General features: G+C 50.0%; 11 protein-coding genes across 11 annotated transcripts; 6 read left to right on the top strand and 5 right to left on the bottom strand.

The window, feature by feature from the left end:
* Window positions 1–457: 457 nt before the first annotated feature.
* On the top strand, window positions 458–989 carry N7474_004585 (uncharacterized protein; the record flags this gene model as incomplete). Its single annotated transcript, XM_057196000.1, has 2 exons — window positions 458–546; window positions 671–989. 2 exons carry the CDS (start codon window positions 458–460, stop codon window positions 987–989), a joined length of 408 nt encoding a protein of 135 aa, XP_057053396.1.
* Window positions 990–2,215: 1,226 nt separating this feature from the next.
* On the bottom strand, window positions 2,216–3,531 carry N7474_004584 (uncharacterized protein; the record flags this gene model as incomplete). The annotated part of the gene is made up of 5 exons (XM_057195999.1): window positions 2,216–2,624; window positions 2,698–2,840; window positions 2,895–3,113; window positions 3,168–3,272; window positions 3,331–3,531. 5 exons carry the CDS (start codon window positions 3,529–3,531, stop codon window positions 2,216–2,218), a joined length of 1,077 nt encoding a protein of 358 aa, XP_057053395.1.
* A 1,604-nt stretch (window positions 3,532–5,135) lies between these two features.
* N7474_004583 (uncharacterized protein) lies at window positions 5,136–6,940 on the top strand (the record flags this gene model as incomplete). Its single annotated transcript, XM_057195998.1, has 7 exons — window positions 5,136–5,234; window positions 5,286–5,356; window positions 5,416–5,465; window positions 5,516–5,528; window positions 5,585–5,667; window positions 5,725–6,102; window positions 6,156–6,940. The coding sequence occupies 7 exons, from the start codon at window positions 5,136–5,138 to the stop codon at window positions 6,938–6,940; spliced, it is 1,479 nt and encodes a 492-aa protein (XP_057053394.1).
* Window positions 6,941–7,227: 287 nt separating this feature from the next.
* N7474_004582 (uncharacterized protein) lies at window positions 7,228–7,530 on the bottom strand (the record flags this gene model as incomplete). Its single annotated transcript, XM_057195997.1, has 1 exon — window positions 7,228–7,530. One exon carries the CDS (start codon window positions 7,528–7,530, stop codon window positions 7,228–7,230), a length of 303 nt encoding a protein of 100 aa, XP_057053393.1.
* A 432-nt stretch (window positions 7,531–7,962) lies between these two features.
* On the top strand, window positions 7,963–8,250 carry N7474_004581 (major facilitator superfamily domain-containing protein; the record flags this gene model as incomplete). The annotated part of the gene is made up of 1 exon (XM_057195996.1): window positions 7,963–8,250. One exon carries the CDS (start codon window positions 7,963–7,965, stop codon window positions 8,248–8,250), a length of 288 nt encoding a protein of 95 aa, XP_057053392.1.
* A 54-nt stretch (window positions 8,251–8,304) lies between these two features.
* N7474_004580 (MFS general substrate transporter) lies at window positions 8,305–9,517 on the top strand (the record flags this gene model as incomplete). The annotated part of the gene is made up of 3 exons (XM_057195995.1): window positions 8,305–8,628; window positions 8,712–9,192; window positions 9,249–9,517. The coding sequence occupies 3 exons, from the start codon at window positions 8,305–8,307 to the stop codon at window positions 9,515–9,517; spliced, it is 1,074 nt and encodes a 357-aa protein (XP_057053391.1).
* A 194-nt stretch (window positions 9,518–9,711) lies between these two features.
* On the bottom strand, window positions 9,712–10,482 carry N7474_004579 (YoaK family protein; the record flags this gene model as incomplete). Its single annotated transcript, XM_057195994.1, has 1 exon — window positions 9,712–10,482. The coding sequence occupies one exon, from the start codon at window positions 10,480–10,482 to the stop codon at window positions 9,712–9,714; it is 771 nt and encodes a 256-aa protein (XP_057053390.1).
* Window positions 10,483–10,768: 286 nt separating this feature from the next.
* On the top strand, window positions 10,769–12,216 carry N7474_004578 (Oxalate decarboxylase OxdC; the record flags this gene model as incomplete). Its single annotated transcript, XM_057195993.1, has 3 exons — window positions 10,769–11,122; window positions 11,175–11,514; window positions 11,567–12,216. The coding sequence occupies 3 exons, from the start codon at window positions 10,769–10,771 to the stop codon at window positions 12,214–12,216; spliced, it is 1,344 nt and encodes a 447-aa protein (XP_057053389.1).
* Window positions 12,217–12,551: 335 nt separating this feature from the next.
* N7474_004577 (cytochrome P450) lies at window positions 12,552–14,474 on the top strand (the record flags this gene model as incomplete). The annotated part of the gene is made up of 4 exons (XM_057195992.1): window positions 12,552–12,830; window positions 12,889–13,032; window positions 13,085–13,888; window positions 13,938–14,474. The coding sequence occupies 4 exons, from the start codon at window positions 12,552–12,554 to the stop codon at window positions 14,472–14,474; spliced, it is 1,764 nt and encodes a 587-aa protein (XP_057053388.1).
* A 146-nt stretch (window positions 14,475–14,620) lies between these two features.
* Window positions 14,621–16,857, bottom strand: N7474_004576 (uncharacterized protein; the record flags this gene model as incomplete). Its single annotated transcript, XM_057195991.1, has 4 exons — window positions 14,621–15,775; window positions 15,831–15,901; window positions 15,959–16,711; window positions 16,773–16,857. 4 exons carry the CDS (start codon window positions 16,855–16,857, stop codon window positions 14,621–14,623), a joined length of 2,064 nt encoding a protein of 687 aa, XP_057053387.1.
* A 632-nt stretch (window positions 16,858–17,489) lies between these two features.
* On the bottom strand, window positions 17,490–19,819 carry N7474_004575 (uncharacterized protein; the record flags this gene model as incomplete). The annotated part of the gene is made up of 2 exons (XM_057195990.1): window positions 17,490–18,777; window positions 18,825–19,819. The coding sequence occupies 2 exons, from the start codon at window positions 19,817–19,819 to the stop codon at window positions 17,490–17,492; spliced, it is 2,283 nt and encodes a 760-aa protein (XP_057053386.1).
* Between the last annotated feature and the right edge of the window lie 714 nt (window positions 19,820–20,533).

The raw sequence follows: 20,533 nt of genomic DNA, 5'->3' as shown, positions 1-20,533 counted from the left end.
TGTAATGAACATGCCTTCATATGTGTTATACCACTATCCTTTTTCCATATGTTCACTCATGGTTCGCTACACAATTGCGCTCCGTGGGGAGCCAAAAGATCCGTCTTTAAAGGCTTCTGTCTCTGAAGAGGTTGTGGATCTCTTCAACGGTGATCAACTCGAGGAAAGATTTCTGGAGAACATAAATCCGAAGGGCCAGGTATTTCTCTACATTTCCCCCGTCAGCTGTTGTCCCCGACCGTAAACTGATGCGAAGAGATAGGTGCCCGTCTTGACTTCTCCTTCAATATCCAGACCGATAGCAGACTCTCTCGAAATCACCCACTTTTTGTCAAAAATTTATCCGTCACTTCTTCCAGCATCTCATACGGAAGAGATCAACACAGCCCTAAACGCACTACATTCCCTCAATTTCTTTAGTCTGAGCTTTTCAAGCCGACCTCAGGCCTCGCAGGCAATGAAAGGGAAGGTTCAGGAGAGGCTAAATCAAGCCATCGAGGAAGGCAATGAAAACTATCAGAAAGCCTTGGAGTACAAGATGTCAATGTAAGTTTCAGATTTATGACCCTTGATCTCATAATGGTTTCCTTATTTTGGAATTTTGACCTCTTGTGAAAAATTTGTTATATCCGTATTGGAGAACGACAAATAACGACGTTTTTCTCTACAGTCTTGAACGAGAAAAAATAGAGGGTCTCAAGGCAGACAGTATTGCGATGAATGTGGAGAAGACACGAGAATTAATGATAAACTTGGAGCGGTATCTTTCCCAGGAAGATGGCCAGAAAGGTCTTGGTATGTGGCTATTTGGACTTGATAAGCCAACTGCACTTGATGCGCACTTGGTTGTTTTCATCGAACGGATGAGAGATATCGGACGAAGCGAGTTGATCCCAGAAGGCCTGCAGGCTTATGCGGACAGAGCCAAAATGGTCACAGCATGGAAATCATTGATGCAAGGACGTTCAACTATGGTCGGGAATAAGTAGTGGTCCAACGCAAAACTTCACCTCGAATCTTAGACCATGTTGATGCTGTAACATGCTTCTGAAAGCCGATAAAAATGACGACGAATGCCCGTTTTCTTCCGGATAATATTAATTTCTGTACGGAAAGCTTTATCTTGGGACAATTCGATCGACTCTTCTGTTCAGTAATATTTAGCATTCAGTTCTTGCTTGCGAAGAGCGAAAACCCTTCGAACGCCATATCTCTATATGCGGGGACCTTGACATTAAATCCTCTAATGTCGCCGTCTACTACTGTTGCTCCGTCAAAGCTAGAATGATCAAGCACCCTATATATACTAGTAGGAACTTATCTATACTACTCGTCGCGCTTTAATATTCCCTGGTTGGAATACTTAGATAATCTCCTTGGCTACGTCTTGGAGGGTTGCGCACCCGGGGGAAAACACAGATTGTCTGCCTCGAGCCGCACGATGGCATAGGCGCGTGCTGGAGATGTCAATCGGACGTAGGTGTCTTGGGTTGTCTTGGTGAGCGAAACAAGCCGGCTCTGACACACGATTCGCTGCCTTCGAGTCCTCTGTATTGTCAAACCGTGACATTTCCGGCGCATTGTGTCATGTCATCACTGAAATCATGGATACTATAGGGTTTGGTGCCGCCAGAGCAACGAAGTTGTTACGCATTATCCGTTCATATATCGAAGAGCCACCAAATGCAGAAAGGTATGCATGAAGTTGCAGCAAAGAAACGAATGAAATTACACTTACCAAGCAACCAGCAATTCTAAAGATGAGAAGGTTCACGACTGTCAGGAACCTTCCACATAGCTACGTAGGTAGATTGTTCAGAATGAGCTTTAAGTGCATACTACTCGGTCATCGAAAGCCACGCGACGCGCCACGATCGGGAGCATCGGCTTGGCATGCGTTAAAAACGCAAGATTGCGTGAGGCTGCGGGCCCTGTTTCCATCATTTGATCGATTTTCCGGATTGTATTTATACACCTTGACTTCAGCATGCTTCGATTTGCACTCAGCTACTCGTATCCTGGAATTTATCCGTATTCCAGTTGGGGACAGGAATTAACTAGTCTACTGGCACAAGATTAGCCATGGAAACCCGAAGGCGTCTTGTTGATTCATTGAATCAAATACAACGTCCCTTTGACAATGCACAGGCATGGAAAACAGTGCATGTGTATTCAGGATTATCAAGTCCGAATTCACTCGATTCTGGATGACTATTCATCGTGCTGTTGGTGGTTGGCACTCTGGAAACGCCGCACTTTGCCCGGAGAGCTCCATAGTTTCGTGATCCACTGAGATTTGAACACTTTTCACTATACGATTTCCTCCTTGAAGCTCGCTTGAGCATGGACTGGGCCCAGGAGTTTTCCGCGGAAGAAATTTGTAAGCGCGAGAACGGGAGCTGCTGGGACTTTCCGATTTCGATGCGCAGTCTGTGTAGGCAAAGCCATTCTCATCGATATAAGCTGCAATGAATGGCTTCATCAGAGGCGCAATCAAAACCACCACACTAAGTGCCACATGGAGCTCCGCAGCTATCGTTGCGAAGCTCCCGACGAGAGTCGGGTTCGACGAATTGATTTGCTGATGCATATAATGGAGATGAACAGCCGAAGTGGGGATGAGTCTGCGACGACGCCGAGAGTGTGTCAGATAGGGAACACTGTTTGCACCAAAAGTGCATGAGACTTGGTACGTACAGGACACGGCAACTCAGAACCAAGAGAACAGTCACCTTTTTGGTGAGAGTTGTGTGGAGGCGAGGGATCACTTTCATAGGATATAATACTAGAACTGTGTCCAGAATTATGTCTAGCGCAGCGGTTGCCTGCCACCGGGGGAACTGAGGATATGTTAGTATGTCAATGTCTTACGGCTTGAAAAGTTCAATCTTTACCAGACTCGGGCACTCTTGGTTGATATCCTGCCATGGATGAGAGCCACATCGGATAGCGAGCATGATAATCGCTATCAGCGCCCACAGACCCACGAGCCCTAATATCCCATGGATTATCCACTGGGAGCTCCGGGTGGTGATAGTCCGATAAAAGACCGAGGTAGATGCTTTGGACAACACGAGTGTCGAAACGTAGAGAATATCTGCGCTATACACAGCCTAACTTGCAAGCATAGTTAGTATCTATATCTCGTTGACGGCACTGCCACTGACTTTGTCCATTTGACTCCGGTGTCCTGTGGCAATGAGCGATCCCTCTTTGCCCCAGCCAAAATTGATTTGGGCAAAAACGACGGAAATTTGGGTCAAAGCAAACACCTAAAGTCCACCATAAGTTACTTTTGTGCTCAATATAGGGCAGCCCGCAGAAGCATACCACAGTGAAGGCAAAAGCCCAGTCATCCATTTGTCGGGCTCTTCGGCTGTAGGCCGAGTATACCCGAATGCCCAACGACCCAAGCACCAGAAAAAGCGCAAAAGATGTGATAACCATAATGACCCCATTGTGATTGACATCGTTGTCCACCGTCAGCGGGGGTGAAAGTACCAGCGGCAGTGATCTCTGCACTAACTCCATGGCTGACAGGGGACGTGCTGTCCTGGATTCCTTCAGCTTGACCTGGGAAGGGCCAGGGATATATTCGGAAACAGTAGATCGTCTCAGAATTGCTCGCAGGCTTCGATGACCGGACAGGGTACCCTAATCTCAGATCGCGGAGAGTCATGCACCTCTAGGCTGAGCGTGAACTGACAGTTCGTTGTCGTTTCGGGGCTTCTTTGCTAAGTCGGGGTTGATGGTACACAGCAGTGCCCAACATCGCCCGGTGCGGCGTCAGATGAATTCATTATCCTGGAGTAAACCACGTTCTCATACTGGGCTCTTCGTCTCCGTGTACTACAAGAGACGAATAGAGACTGTCATCAGTTCCAGATTTCCTGGATCGCAAATTGACGCCAAATTTTTATCTGCAGATGTTCGTTAACAAGCCGCGTTGACTTCTACCGTGCCGATAAATTCTTAAATGCCAATACGCCTCTATGGTATTTGTGGGCATTTGATCGGCTCAGCGCTGGTTCTGCCGGGCTGTTGCACATTGGTCTCATCGGCAGGCACAAACATTCGGAGGGTTTGCATTCGGAGGTGTCACCCAGGCTTGCCCCGTGGCGTCCAATAGTGCCTGCAGTGGCGGCACGACAAGTTACCACTCAGCTTGAGATGTCAGGTGCTCTTGAAAAAGACAATTGCAAACAAAACCTTCAGGGGATGCCGGAAGCGTTTCCGACCTTTCGTCGATCAGTCCTACCAAGGCTACCGGTTGTAATCCAGATCGCCCTCGCGTCCAGGCGGGAAGAGGTAGAAGGAGACTGAGATGTGGCCTATGCAACATCATGATCCAAACTGTTCTCAGAAACCATGAAAGATCAAATAGAATTTGAAGCTTGTCCGCCGAGCCCAGTTCAGACAGTGATTTTAAGGTTGAAAGAGCAGGATTTGAAATGCCCTAGACAGCCACCCGCCGTCCCTAGCCAAATGAGGACCCATTCATTGTCCCTCTCAATTTTGTTAAGCAGAAGTCACTTTTGGCTCCAGTTGTATTGAATTCCTTTCAATGGCAGTCGACACCGCTCATTGCTGTCCCACAGAGTGCTCGCCGACGCTGCTGAGATTGGTCGAGGCCTACTTTCTTGTGAACACTTTGCCTCAGGTCGATGTAAGTGACGTGCCATGTGGTTCCATGTGCTGTCACCGCAGAATTTCCTGTTTTGCGTCAGCCCATCGAGATATAAAACACCGCTGTAAACTTCGAACAACACATGGAAAGCAAAAGTTTCCGTATACTGCGCGTCAACCAGGAATTCATATGCTGTACAACTATTCCAACTCTGCAACTAATTAATAGTCCCGGGTGGAGGGAGGCTGCAGTACGGCGCAAACGATTGACTAGTGCACTCTTATTTGGGATATGTGTTGACAGGCCTTTGCTTTCCATCTCTCTCACCACTTCGCTATTTCCATAGTTCTTTTTCCTCGACCATCCTTCGCGCTCAACACGCTAAAATTTGGGTTTCTCTTTCTCTGCTATCCAATGCCATTGTGAACTTCTCTATATGGCTTCATCTTCTAGGTCATCGTCTGGCATGCCTCGGGCTCTCAGGGACCCCGTCGCGGGATTTCAAATAATGAATACTGAAGGCACTAGCAAAAGTGTGCCCGAGATAGATGGCACCCCGGAAGACCAATTTGACATGCATCGGATGGGAAAGATTCAGGAATTCAAGGTACAAGTTTGCGTTGGTGCGATCGGTTTCAAGAGTTAATGACTACCTCAGCGCGACTTTCGTCCACTTGCGGCCCTGAGCTTTTCGGCCGTTCTTCAAGCCACTTGGGAATTCATTCTCATGTAAGTTAGAATAGTAATTACAAAGTCACAGAGTCGCTCCATATACTGACAACTCTCAGATCTAATTCGCAGGGACTGCAGAACGGTGTCTTGCGGGTCTCTTTTGGTCGTACGTGTGGACATTTATCGGATTCGGCTTCATTATAGTCTCTTTGGCAGAGATGGCCTCCATGTAAGCCCTCCAACGCTTCTTATATCTTCCACCGAGATTATAATCTAACATGATAGGGCACCCACATCTGGAGGACAATACCACTGGGTATCGGAGTTTGCGTCTCCCCGCTATCAAAAATTTCTTAGCTATACGACAGGTTCGGGCTGTTATCTTTTGTCTTCTCTGGAACGCTACTGAGGCTTTTTCGATGTAGGGTGGATGTCCGTTCTAGCCTGGCAGGCTGGCGCCGCGTCTGGGTCATTTTTAACTGGGACCATTATCCAAGGTCTGCTTAGCATTCGAGACCCAAACTATCAACCGCAAAATTGGCATGGCACACTGTTTGTTTTTGCTATGGTTGCAGTAATTTACTGCTTCAATGTCTATGCCGCTAATTGGATGCCCCGGATCCAAAACTTGTTGCTAGCATTGCATCTCATGTGCTGGGTCATTGTCGTCGTCGTTCTCTTTGCCATGGCACCACATAACTCTACGAAGACGGCCTTCACGGAATTTTCTAACGGTGGAGGCTGGCCCACAATTGGAACAAGTTTGATGATCCGTCAAATTTCAGCCATCTACGGCTCTCTTAGTGCGTCCACTATCAGAATCCTTGCTGTGCTAATTCCTCTAATCCACTGGTAGGCTCCGATGCGACAGCGCACATGGCCGAGGAGGTCAAGGATGCAGGCCGATATGTGCCCATTGCCATCACCTGGGGCTACTACGGCAACGGCATTCTGGCCCTTATCGTGGTCATTGGGTTTGTGCTTGCACTCCCATCCGTGCCTGATGCGCTTACCGACAAATCTGGGTTTCCTTTTCTATACGTATTTCAACAGATTGTCTCACTTGCTGGAGTCAACGGCCTCACAGCGATAATTCTCATCCCAGCCATCTTTAGCAACGTTCTGTTCAACGCGTCCACTGCGCGTCAGACTCATGCATTCGCGCGCGACAAGGGCTTGCCCTTCTCACGTTGGATTTCAACCATCGACTTACGCCGACGAATTCCTGTGCGGGCAATTGCACTCTCCTGCATTATTAGTGCCTTGCTCTCGCTAATCAACATTGGTTCTCCGATCGCCTTCAACGCTATCATCTCGCTTAACGTCGCCGCACTAATGTACACATACATGGTGTCTATCAGCTGTGTAATCTATCGCAAGATCTATTGCCCCGATTCTCTCCCGCCACGAAGATGGAGCCTAGGCCGCTTCGGCCTTCTCGTGAACATTATAGGGCTACTCTACGTACTGTTTTCCCTCTTTTGGTCTCTCTGGCCCCCGAGCCCATCTGCAGCAGCCCGTGATTTTAACTGGAGCGTTGTGATCTTTATTGCCGTCTTCGCACTCAGTCTAGTTATGTACATGTTCCAAGGTCGGCGTCAGTATGTTGGGCCCGTGGTGACGGTACAGCCGCGGTATTGATCCGGAGAGTTGGGGTCCGTTTTCTACGGATGGCAAGGCATAACGCACTAACGATGATATCATTGGTATGAGATACGAACTTTACATTTCTCTGCGGCAATTCCAAATATCTGGTGACTAGAAAGAGACCCGATCCTACTTGCAAAGAGTCACGAACGGGTAATATAGTCTGTTCATTGTGCGTTGGTAGGCTTCAACGAGTGTGTGTTCTGATTATGGCTAGTAGGGAACGGAGGTTTTCAATAAGCCTAAGTATAAGAATCCGTAATCCAATCGATTTCCGTCTCTCATTTAATCCATCCACCGCCAAACGCAGTGCCGGCCACCTTCCTCCAAAACCCTCCCTCCCCCTTCGTCCCCTCATCCATTTCGGCTTTCAAAATAGGGTTGATACCCTTCCGTCGCATCTCCTCTTGCTTCTCGAGAGGAATTTTGTGGACCGGATGATCGGGGCCCGGCTTCTCTGCAGTTTTGTGTTCCTCGGACGGAGTGATACCCCACGACATCGACGGATGTGGTAGAGGCTTCTTGTCCTTCTTGTCCTTCTTGGTATAAGAAGGTGGGCTGGACGCCGATTTACTGTCGGACATGATTATAGGTTCGTTGAAGGTTGGGTGGAATATATATGGAGAGGCAAAGTGGATCAGCTCGAATGAACATGTATTGATTCTGTTGTTGCTCTTGTTGATATCGGGTTATTCAAACAAAATATATAGCTCTGGTTTGCTTGGCGACTTGCCACTGACTGTCCATCCAGTTTATGCACTGCCTACCTTGTGCCCCGGCGGGACTGCTTGATTTAGCTTAGTGGCACGCATTAGCCTGAAGTGGGGATCCATACCCATCATCCAACACCAACACCAGCCGAATACGGAGAATACTACTTGTGTGGATATCGTTGTTGTGAAATAACTAGTAATGTTGAAATCTTTTGAATCCTTAGCAGCCCCCTTCTTCGCCATGCCGAACATAGCAACAACCAAATTCGTCACCCTGGTGGTCAATCTGGTCGAAGATTTTCAATGGCCCTTGAGCCAACCAACACCATTGATTGCATCGCCCCAGGCAGATCTCACGATCTCGAAAATGGCCATAACCAGAAACTGAGGATGTCGATCACCAATCTGAACAGACATAGCCAGAAGGCCGAACTAAAGATAGCAGTGCCCGGGAATCTACACAGCCACCCCCAGGACCCCAGTCTGGTGGGCTGGGATGGTCCGGACGACCCCGAGAATCCGTTTAATTGGTCAACCTACAAGAATGCTCGCCAGTTGGTGTTCATGGCGTTTAATACCTTCTTGACGTGAGTGACGTGTTTGTACTTGGTGTGGCCGACATCATTCGGTTAACTAAACGGTCACATGAACAATCCCATAGCCTCATCTATGTTCACGCCTGGAATGGCGGACGTGATGACGGAACTCGGGTCTGCCAATTCGATGCTGGCATCGTGGGTGGTCTCCGTCTACGTGCTGGACTATATGGTTGTCCCGTTTTTGATTCCGCCCTTGATGGAGCTGTACGGCCGCGACACACTATACCACGCCTGCAATATCCTATCCCTGATCTTCACCATTGCCTGTGCCGTCGCCCAATCCCTCCCACAGCTCGTCGTGTTTCGGCTGCTGCCTGGCATTGCGGGTGTCTGCCCGCTTATAATTGAATCCGGGACGGCGGCGGATCTGGTCACTAAAGAAGAGAGCCGGCGTGATGGCCATTTGAGCCATGGGTCCAATTTTGGGGCGCATCATTGGGCTTGTGACTATAGACGGGCGTCATGATCATGGGAACGATGCTCAGCTATCGAGAATCATATGCGCCGTTACTACTCCGAAGAAAAGCAGCGCACCTTTGCAAGGAGACAGGTAACGCCGACTTGCGTTCCCCTTACGATTGGGGCCGCCTTCCTCGAGAACTGTTCATGTCGGCCCCGGCACGGCCCATGAAGCTCCTCTTTGGCTTAACCATCGTCTTCCTGCTGGCTCTCTTCGCGGCCGTTTCATACGGTTATCTCTACCTCATGTTCACGACCATCACGTCCATATTTAAAAGCAACTATGGCTTCTCAGCAGGCTTGAGCGGCTTGTCATATCTGGGCTTTGGCGTTGGTTCCCTGTTGAGTCTAGCTGTGGTCGGAAAAGTCACCAATCAGATGCAGTCACCCATTCGGCTCGAGGCTGTTGCACGCTCGACTCTCGTCTGCCGCCCATGGTCTACGGCTGTTGGGGCATCCCGATCGGCCTGTTCTGGTACGGATGGTCCGTCCAAGCGCACACCCATTGGACCGTCCCGATCTTGGGGGCAGGTGTGTTCGGTATGGGCCTGATTACGATCTTCATGTCCGCGAATACCTACCTGATAGACTCATATCTCCTGCACGTTGCCTCTGTGACTGCCGCAAGCGCAGCCATGCGTTCGCTTGTAGGCGCGGTTCTTCCACTGGCCGGTCTATCGATGTATCGAGCGCTCGGTCTTGGATGGGGCAACTCTCTACTGGCGTTCATCGCCCTGGCCATGTGTGTCGGGCCGATGCTGCTTACCCGGTATGGGACTGCGATTCGGATTCATCCCTAGTTTTAAGTTCGTCCCTGATTGTCTTTCTACTCTTCTGCATTGTATTTGGCATTCCATGACCGGATAGAAGTATATAGATTTGATCCATAGCGTCCTCCGTGATAGGCTAGTCATGATAAAAGAGCATTCTTATTCTGTTCTGCCGTCCTTCTAAGCCCTCTTCTATCCCACGCGGCTCGGTGGCTACAACACTGTCATGGGTCGCTCTTGTCCTCCTTCCATACGAGCCATCCAATTATCGCCAACCCTTTCAGAACAGCCGCCGTCCACAACGCGCCCATCATCCCCACAGAACTGTGTGCCCACAGGCCTCCGAGAACGACTCCCAGTAAGAGGCACACAACGGCTGCTGCGCGCCGCATCTGCTCGGCGTTGCTGAAGACCTTGGGCGAGAGCAGGTCCGGGTGGGAAAACAGGTCACAGTAAACGCTGGTGAGGACCACGCTAGTCAAGCCATTATACTTCAACACCCGGCTGGTCACTGCTTGACCACTGCTCTGAAAGGCTACCAGAGCTATCGGAACAAGAACGAGCCAGCTCAGCGGCGTGTCCCGGGCCGGTCGGTACACAGTCACAATAACGGCGGCGATCGAGACACAGGCCAATTGGGCCACAAACGAGGCGCAGAGCACCCAGCGAGACCGTGGAGCGAAATGTCGATGGAAGGCGGCGAAGCACAGCGAGCCCAGGCAGAAGCCGGCGATGGAGACCCCGGACTTGATCCAGCGGTCGTCCTCGGTACCCACGAGGCCCAAGCCGAAGTACACGGTATTGCCGGTTTGCATGCTGACGAAGGAGCCCCATATGAACACTGCCGAGCTATCTAGGAGCCCGGTGATGATGTAGCAGAAAAGCAGGAGCAGGTCGCCCCGATGCGGATCGAGGTCGCTCTGTAGATGCCGCGAGAGACGCGAGCGAGATGGGCGGGCATCTCCACCCAGCAATGGCCGAGTCTCGTCGGGCATAGTTGGTGGTGGTTGGGTTGAAAGAAGGGGGAGAACGGGTAAAGAGTGCACGATCCGAGAATGATTATTGTTGTTCCCCTCAACGAACTTCTCCGCAGTGGCGTCATGCATTGACTTTCCCCGGGGAAACGGATCAGCGCGTGAGGGGATGGTTAACTATTGACCCTACCTGATTAATCACGCAATGACCGGATCAGTCGGCGCATTCATGTTGACGTAGTAATACCGAGCGCTTCAAAAAGGGCCTGGGACCCCCGAATCTTAACTGCCTCCAGGCTTCACAATAATGATTTCCCGCCTACTGACCCTAGCCTTGCTCGCGGGCATAGGCACTGCCCTCCCAGCCCCAGGCCCTGCGCTCCAACAGCTTCTCCGATTGCCCGCCGGCTCGCCCGCAGAGGTGTTTGGCGGTCCGCCTTTTACCCCCGGCCATCGTGACCCTTACGACCACAAAGTCGACTCGGTCGGCGAAGGCCTAGAGCCCCTGCCGTATCGCAATGGTGATGGCACGACCGTCATGGGCCCGCGAAACAAGGATCGTGAGCGTCAGAATCCAGACCTGGTGCGCCCGCCCAGCACGGACCATGGAACACTCTCCAACATGCGATGGAGCTTTGCGGATAGTCACATCCGGGTTGAGGTACGATTTCCGTGATTGCAACAAACAAACTCCCTTAACACAACTCCAACAGGAAGGAGGATGGACGCGGCAGACGACCATCCGCGAGCTCCCGACCAGCCGCGAGCTGGCAGGGGTGAACATGCGCTTGGATGAAGGCGTTATCCGCGAGCTGCACTGGCACACGGAGGCCGAGTGGGCCTACGTGCTGGCCGGTGAAGTGCGAGTGACCGCGCTGGACCCAGACGGGGGTAGTTTCATGGACGACCTGGCGGAAGGCGATCTGTGGTACTTCCCAGCTGGACATCCGCACTCTCTCCAGGGTTTGGGCCCCAATGGCACCGAGTTTCTGCTCATCTTTGACGATGGCCACTTTTCCGAGGAATCGACGTTTTTGTTGACGGACTGGATGGGTATGTATCGTACTCCGACTACTCGAGATCGCCATCTAATCTGCAATTCTAGCGCACACCCCCAAAGCCGTCCTTGCAGAAAACTTCCGCCTCAAACCAGAGGCATTCGACAAGATCCCGACCTCAGAGAAGTACATCTTCCAAGGCTCGAAGCCGGGAAACATCGAGCACGAGAAACCTCGCGGCTTCAAACAGTCGAAACTTCGTTTTACGCACCATATGCACGCCCAGGATCCGATCCGCACTACGGGGGGTAACGTGCGCATCACGGACTCGACCAATTTTCCCATCTCCAAGACGGTGGCGGCAGCCCATCTGGAGATCGAGCCCGGGGCGTTGCGTGAGATGCACTGGCACCCTAATGCGGATGAGTGGACCTATTTCAAGCGGGGCCGCGCTCGCGTCACGGTCTTTGCGTCAGAGGGTAATGCCCGCACATTCGACTACATGGCGGGCGATGTCGGCATCGTGCCGCGAAATATGGGTCATTTTATCGAGAATTTGAGTGACGACGAGCCGCTGGAGGTGTTGGAGGTTTTTCGAGCCGATAAATATCAGGACTTTTCCCTCTTCCAGTGGCTGGGAGAGACCCCTCGACGGATGGTGGCAGAGCATATCTTTGCTGGGGATCCAAAGGCAGCCGATGCCTTCCTCAAAAAGATCGAGGGTGCGGAAAAGGACCCTATCAAGGATACCATGTAAATAAACACTTTCCGCTTGATTTAAACGTCGGGCTGGTACTGGAAAAGTGAAGTAACTTGCAGGTCCATGAGAGATCATCACAATATAAACCATTCCCATGCTGGGGTTCATCACCCGTGCTGGAGTCGGCGTAAGAAACTCACTAAACGACGCCGGTTTTTCATGCATGATACTACTGCATCCGACACGCATTTACCGCCGTCGCCACGTCTGCTCACTTCCTGCGGCCCCGCCTGAACCGAGTGACTTAAAACCAGCGCAAACGCTCTTTCCATTTTATACATAAAGGCCTCGGGCACCGGGTACTAACATTCAGAGCTTGTCGCATCTTCGACATGATTGGGCTTGTCATCTTCACCTTGTTGGCAGCCTTTGTCGGCCGGCTCATGCTGGGGCTTCTACGGAACCGACGTATCGCGCGAGCGACTGGACTGCCATGCGTTCTATTCCCGGTCTCGGAATTTAACGTCATTTACCAGATGCTTTTCGAGAATTCCACGTTTCTGTACGTGGTGAATAATCGCCTGCCGCAATGGCTGGCGGACTACATCACGGGCAGCACATACAGAGGGCGTTGGACGGCTAAGGACCGGCCATGTAAGCGATATGGCAAGGTGCACATGTTCGCAACCCCGACAACAATATCCTGTGATGTTTCCGATGCATCTGTAGTCTCGCAAATCTTCAAAGCCCGTCGAAGTTTTCCTAAACCTGTCCAAATATATTGTGAGCAGTATCGTTCCGTGCACGTCGGTTGAACTAACGGTGTACATCGGGAAAGCTGGTCTCGATCTATTTGGGCCAAATGTCGTTGTGGTAAGTGGCGGAGGCCCTGAATAATTTAGAAACGGTATTGAGAGTTATTCAGTCAGAATATCAGGAGTGGGCTCATCATCGCCATCACACAGCCCCACCTTTCAATGAAAAAAACAACGTCTTAGTTTGGCAGGAAGCGATTCGCGTATCGACAGAGATGATAGAGCACTGGAGAAATCTACACTCTGAAAGATCTTCTCCGACCGAGTTTATCGTGCCAAACACTCGTGAAGACATTCTCAAACTAACACTTTACGTGCTCTGTAGTGCTGGGTTTGGAGTGAAGCTGCCTTTCCAGAACGCAGTGGAAGCGACCATGGCAGACACAAAAGCACTGTTCCGAGATGCCCAGTTACCTCCGCCGGGCTACCAATTCACATTTCGAGCAGTGATGGAGTATCTCAACACGAATTTGATCAGCATCTTTTTCGCGAACGGGGTCATTCCACAATGGGTTCCCCGCTGGATGCTGCCCTTCTGCAAAACAGACTTCTACGCATATGATGATCTAGTTAAATATTTTCGTGAACTCGTATCATCCGCCGATACTAGCAAACTGTCCACTCCCAACTTGCTCGAGGAAATGGTACGCTCCCAGTTGTACAATGACAAAGGCCAGGAACGCGGGTTATCCGACCAGGAAATACAGGGCAACATGTTTATCTTCGTCATAGCTGGACATGAAACTACAGCAACAGCATTACGTTTTGCGCTTGTCCTACTGGCAATCGATCAGGAGACTCAGGACTGGGTGAGCAAAGATATTCTAGAAGCGATTCACCCCGAACCGGTCGAACAAGCCAAGTGGGACTATAATGCTTTATTTCCTAAGCTCGTAGCCCCATTATGTGTCATGGTCAGTATTTACAGGCCAGGCCAATGAGTCAAAGCTCACTCCCCATTAGCTCGAAACCCTTCGGCTTTATCCACCAGTGGTCACTGTGCCAAAATGGACAGGGGGCTCCCCCGCAGAGATCGTCTATGATGGCCAGCATTACTTGCTCCCAGCCCATACCGGTGTCAATTTAAACGCCGTTCCGCTACACTATGCATCAGAGTACTGGGGGCCCACTGCATTGGATTTTGACCCTTCACGTTGGGATAAAAGAAACACACAGAGCTATCTTGCAGAAAACGGCGACATGGATGGACTCACAGCTCCTGGGTTGGAATACAGCACCATTCACAAGCCTATTCGAGGCGCCTATTTTCCGTTTGCCGATGGCAATCGGGCTTGTCTCGGTAAAAAATTTGCGCAAACAGAATTTGTTGTCACATTGGCAGTCATATTTCGGGAATACCAGGTCAAGTTGGCGAGGAACAAAGACGAGACCCAGGAAGCAGCACTTCAACGCGCGAAAAAGATCTTGAACGAAAGCTCTTCGTTAATAACTCTAGCTATGCGCGATGCGGTTCCATTACAGTTTGTCAAACGAAGGTGACGTGGTATTCCAAGTTATTGCAAAAAGCTTGCGATTCTTGCTGTGCACTGCTTAGCTATGGTGACAGCAGAATCTGTCGTTGCCTTTCTAGAGCCCTGGGTAGACTGCTTGCGCAATTAAACAATATTGACAAAAACGGAACATTCTCACTTCTCCAACTCAATAGTGGGCAAGTCCGACATGTGTAACTTCGAACTGCCATATGGCCGGAGCGTCGCTTCAAATGTATCTCCCAGGCACTTGCGTTCCTTCTTCGGAATGGGGGAGTCTGGTACCACCCCCATCCAAAGAGGCCAATCAATAAGGCAGGCCTTTGCAGTGACGAACATGGGTAACTGTCCGTCCTCGAACGTGGGCGATGGTAATGGTCCTGACCCTGGATGATAAACAAGCGTCGACGGGTCAATTGCCACGTTCCAGCTGGTGCTGTTCAAGAGAGTATGGTCCTGAGCTTGGGGCGGGTAAGTACCAGCCGGGTAGTCCGTTTCGTTATTGTAAAATTTGGGAGGACCAGAGGATATGATGGGTGGGATATGGAGTCCATACAAAATGGAGCCTCTGTATATCGCAACTGTGTCGTTGGCTCGATGCACTGTTCTCAGCGCCATGCCAATGTCATACTCAACAGTCGTTTTACCAGATGGGATCTCCAATTGGTACAGACGTGAATTGGGGTCCATCGAAGATGTCGTTAGATTATGAGAGGTCCGTAATTTTGTTCCTGTCGACCATTGCGGTACACGGATATAGAAATCGAATTTTGTGTCGCTTTCGATTGTGTAAGACAGATGGCCATCGAATGGATAATCTGTCTGGCAATCTATTATCACTGAATGGCCTTTCAATTGAGTTGTCACCCGACCTGGGCTTAGCAGAGCGTGGACAAGTCCCGAGTCACCCTTCTTGAGGTAGCTGTACATGGTGAATTTCGGGTAGCCCTGGGGATGATTGACAGTGCAGCAAGGGTAATTTGGCTCCAAACCAAAAGTTTGGCTTATGGTATTTGTATCGTAGAATGGCGTTGCTGAGAGATTTTTGGAGAACGGCTGATTCGGCTCGGTCATATACTGGTGGCTCCACCAATCTCCCGAAACGGCTGCTGGCAAGGCATTGAAGGCCGTCAACTCGGCACGATCCGCGTAATTCGGGTCACCAATGGCAAAATAGTTGTATGCTAGCGAGTATATAGTCTCCACATCTGTGCAGAGCTCAGATCCATAGTATGGATTCAGCCCATCGATGCGTTCGTCGGCTAGAATCGTCCCCGAAGCCGAGCCATGATACTTAAACGTCCAATCCACCTGCAGGTGTATAATTAGTGATGGTCAAGATTTTTCATATGTGTGAGTAACAAACCCCATTTTTTGCGGTGGTGAGTAGACTGTCATTGAAGGTCGAACGTCGGAGGACAGCTGCATATTTGAGGCCTCCACGAAAGTCAGAGAGTTAGTGCACGACAGTGAAATCAGCCAAGGGGTAGCTACCTTCAGCAATTGTGACACCGTGTAAAAAGGCCCATTGCTCATCTGTGACTGATGGTGGGAAGTCATACAGATTTCTTTTGATATAGCTGCCCTCCGTGTACCATCCTTCCCATTTGTTGCCGAAATGATGAAGCATATCGATATTCTCTTTCAAAATCTTTGTTTCTTTCCCCGGATAACGGTCGATGAGCCACTGTAAGCTGACCATCATGTCTTCGACACGAGCCAGAAACCATGTGAAGTCATTGGGTGACAAAGGATCCCCGTCATGGTAAATCATACCGGTTCCGTTATTCTTGAGCATTGAGTTCATGAGAACGTTGAATCGGTACATTGCATGAACTATCGGCTTTTCATAAGTAGAGTTTGCCTCGACCAGGTTTGTTAACCCTAGGAACAGCAATGTTCGTGCCCAAATCATTCGCTTTCCGCTGGCCAGGGTCTCGGGGCCGATCCATCCATCAGGCTGAATTCGGTCAAGAATAGTGTCCACAACATAGTGGACATTTTCTTTCAGGCGCTCATCGCCCAGTGTGTAAGACAAGGGAACAAGAGCGTTTACCCAGTATGGTAGAGCTTCATTTAGCACACTGTACTCGGAGTCACCCCCAATCCAGGACGACTCCGCCACAAAGCGCCAGAAGTCGTACAAGTGCCCTCCCAGGCCGGCGGCAGATGTTTCCAATTCTGTCCGTAGCCATCCATTCGGACTAATACTTCCCAGTGGCAGCGGTTCAAAGGCCAAGGGAACAACTTCGTAATCAGATTAGTGGGGCCTGATCCAAGGTATCGGAACCACGAAAGTAAGACTCACGCTCTGGGGAGGAATTTTCGGTAATCAGCCCATTCGCACCCGCAAGTGTTGGCAGCCATGCCAGCACAAGAGTCTTCACACGCATTCCTGTCTTTGCGCCTTTGTTTGTCTATAACAAGTCCTAAAATTGACCATGCGATACGGAAGTCAGATTCATCTACTGAAAATCTACAATGCCAGTTCCTTGGATCGAATATAAGCTGTCTTTTCTCCGGTAGATCGGTGCACCTAGTGCGGGGAAATGTAACATCCCTGATAACGCGGATCCAGCCGATGTACCACTGTTTCCTAGACTGTCCATGTCAGAGGCGATCATCTTATCATTAGTGAGGGGAGCAGTCCCCCCATCGGCCTTTTGCCTAAAAAATAAGTAATTTGCCGAATCCACGCCACTCTTGGACCTTCCCATGCAGCCTTAAACGGGATATTTCAGACCGAACTATGTCATCGACTGGCAACCGCTCGGAAAACGGTCCTCAGCAGAGCTCAAGAATCGTGAAACACGAAGTAACTGAAGCTAGAAGGGCGATTGATCGACTGATCAGCTTCCCAAAAGCGATTATGCTAGTTACCTGGCGCTGGCCACCATACTACTTGTTTTCCTTTCCGTACCAATTGGAACACGTTTCTAGAACTTGGCCATCCAATTATCTTGACAAACTCCCAACACATTATTCTAGGAAAAAAGAGGCTGTATATTTTGACTTAATCCAAGGCTCAGACCTTGACGATAGTGCTGTTTTCTTCGTGAACAAACTTCAGGAACGGGTCCAAGGCTGAATGCGTCAAATTCCCAACAATGAAAACAGCAGGCTTGCCATAGGGCGCTCCCACGGTAATATTCTGTCCTCCCTGATATGTCCTGGCTGACCAGACATGGGTGTATGTTTCATCCTTGCCAGGTAAATAGACCTGGATGGCCGTTGTCCCGGGGTCTAGAACCGGTGCGACATATAGATCCGGACCGAGGAAGAAGCTTTGATAGCTAATGTGTCTCGCAGTCACATCATCCGGGTGGTAAACTACAGGCATTCTGAGCAAGGGCCAGCCGTAAGGTTTGCTTTCGGTATCCAAAATCCGTCGTCGGTAGGTGGCCAGACTGCTGAACATTCGTGCGTTGTACGCAAAGTAGTCAAGGGTAGATGTGTTGGTGTAAAACTGTGTGTTTACTTGAGGCACACTCCCCTCGTGTGAGCGGAATACGGCGCTTGAGACCGCGGCCAGCTCTCCCCAACGGCCAAGAAGTTCGGCTGAGCGATTGACGATCCCAGAGCTGTCCCAGGTAGTCGTATATCCCCCAATTTCTACATGTCCGTGTGCGAATCCAGACATGCCCATATGACCCAAGACAGTCACAGCGGATTTGATACCATCGTTCACGCCCCAAGTGGTGTCCTGATCTCCAGCCCAGAAAAGGTTCATGTGGCGGTTTTGACCGAGTGATGCAGAGCGGTGAAAGATGATGGCGTCAGAAATCTGAGGAAGTTCATTGCGAAGCGAGTGGTGTAGGGTGGCCCAGTCAAGGGGGTATTCATTGTGGTAGAAAGCCGGATCCACGCTTTTATTGGCAAAGCGGGTGTCGGCAAGCACAGGTGTATACTCCCCAAAGTCACACATGTACCCTGAGATGTTGGCGTTCCAGACCTGTTCCATAAGAACATTTTTGAACCAGGACTGTGTGGAAGGGTTGGTGAGATCAAGAATCCCAGCATCAAGTCCGGGACCACTTGAGATGATGGATGTTCCGTTGGTTGTGGAGTTTTGAATCATATAGCCCTGTTCTGTTGCCTCAAGGAACAGATTTCTGCGATATCCGTCCGACTTCGTGCTTACATTTGCCAGAAACGGATTGATATACGATAAAGTGCGTACGTCGTAGTGGTCTCGTAGATCCTGAACAAATTTGTCCCAGGTTGGATAGAGGTCTGTGTCGTATTCCCAATTCCACCAGAGCCGCGAGACGTTGAGGCTCATCCAATCAACGCTTTGTGCGTGTGTCCCAGACCTGGAAAGTCAATACCGGATCGGAGTAGCTGGAGAGAATGGTCTTACCAATCTTGCAGCCAAACTCCTGCAATTGGGCAATTTTGTTGGAGTCCTTCCTTGACGATCCTGTTCACCTTCTCCTGTCCGCCTTGGATTCCAAGGACTGCACCAGAGTCTACCCATTTCGGCAGTTCTGCCATCCTGCCCGTGTAATCAGTGAGCATTGAAATACCGTTGAGAATGTTGTTTCCCTGCATGAAATATCCGGAGACATTTAACGCGTCATATCGAACGGTGACTGCCAAAGGGTCACGAAAATCAAAGTTTGCGTAGGCGGTGCTTTCTTGGGTAAGGTGGAAAACTCGCGCGGTCGAACTAATATACTGTGGAACAGCAGTATAAGTCGTGAATTCATTCCCCCCGGAAAAGAAACTATCGGAATCCTCGAGGTGCGTGGTGGGTTGATCACCACGGCCAACTCCTTGCTCTCGCGAGAAAATGGGGACTGATTGATTTTTCAATGACGAAAAGGATGCTTGGCCTCCCAGACCGTAAAAGTCTTCAGTCTCAAAGGAACGGTATGCCAAAAAGATCTTGTTTAGGGGATCTGCCGATGTGTCAACAGGATTGACGCTAACATGAAACGCAACACGGTCTGGCAGGTTGATTGGCACCCAGAACGCAATCAAGAAGTTTGACATTTCATCCCCACATCTAGTGAGGTCGCCGGAAACCACCACAGCATGATCATTGAAACTGTCGTCCCAAGCACGATGGGACACTTGGGTGACTTTCTGGTTTTCGCACTTGTTCCGATCCACTTGCTCAATTTTGAAATTGCCAGAGGATTCCAGGATAGTATCATTACCTGCGCTAGCACTGAGGAACGTTTTACCGGGTACCGTATCCCAGATGATGCTGTCTCGCTGAGTGATAGACAGATGGTTGGTTGGTTTATCAACAGCAATGTTGAAACCATTCCCTAGAGGCCATGTGGAATGTCCTGAAGCCACACTGGACAGCCCGAGGCCGGTCCAGGAAAGAAATTTTGCAGCGCGCATGTTACTGACCAAGCCAGAGGTCAAAATGAAATCCAAAGGGGAACCAAGTCTGCTCAGAGTTTCCCTAGATCTTATTTGTGCGGTCCTTTTATAACCATAAATGCCGCAAGCTCGGGAAAACAGCTATCCAACCACCTACGATTGCGCAATATTAATTCGAAAGAAGGCTGATTGTCGCAAGCTGTAAACTCAATGAGAGCGTCGACTCTTGGCAGCAAATGAAGATCAGCTCGTCCGATGCTCCCAGTTGGTTACTCACGCCGTGATGGGGATATATTGCCCCACTTCGGAACAAGACTCGGCTCGAATCGAGAAGCCGAACTCGGGGTGTGGCCGATCACTAGTTACTCGCCTTAGAAACGGCCTCTAGCTTCAAATAAGTATTGAGACAAGTTGAAGGCAAATATATGAAATCCTCGCCTTAGGGCACGGCTGCTTTCTGCTTTCTGCGGGCAAAACAAAAATAAAAGAATTGAGCCAAGTAGTGGCTATGTAACTAATGGCATGAAAAGTGTCCGGGAAAGCGATTAGGAGTCGAGCAAGACTCCACAACAAAGTCGTTTCTTCCCCAGTTTAATGGCCCATCAACATGCTGCTAGCGGCAAAAATTGCGGAAGGTACCGCATTTTTGAAACCTCGCTGAACCACGAACAGAAACTGCTCCTTAAACAAGTTGATGGTAAATTTCATCCAGAGTTGAGGCTTTACTGGCTT

Source organism: Penicillium riverlandense (assembly GCF_028828495.1).
Source record: "Penicillium riverlandense strain IBT 135883 chromosome Unknown utg000003l_segment0_segment0, whole genome shotgun sequence".
In the NCBI taxonomy this organism is placed as follows: domain Eukaryota; kingdom Fungi; phylum Ascomycota; class Eurotiomycetes; order Eurotiales; family Aspergillaceae; genus Penicillium; species Penicillium riverlandense.
This window is presented reverse-complemented; position numbering and strand designations above follow the sequence as displayed.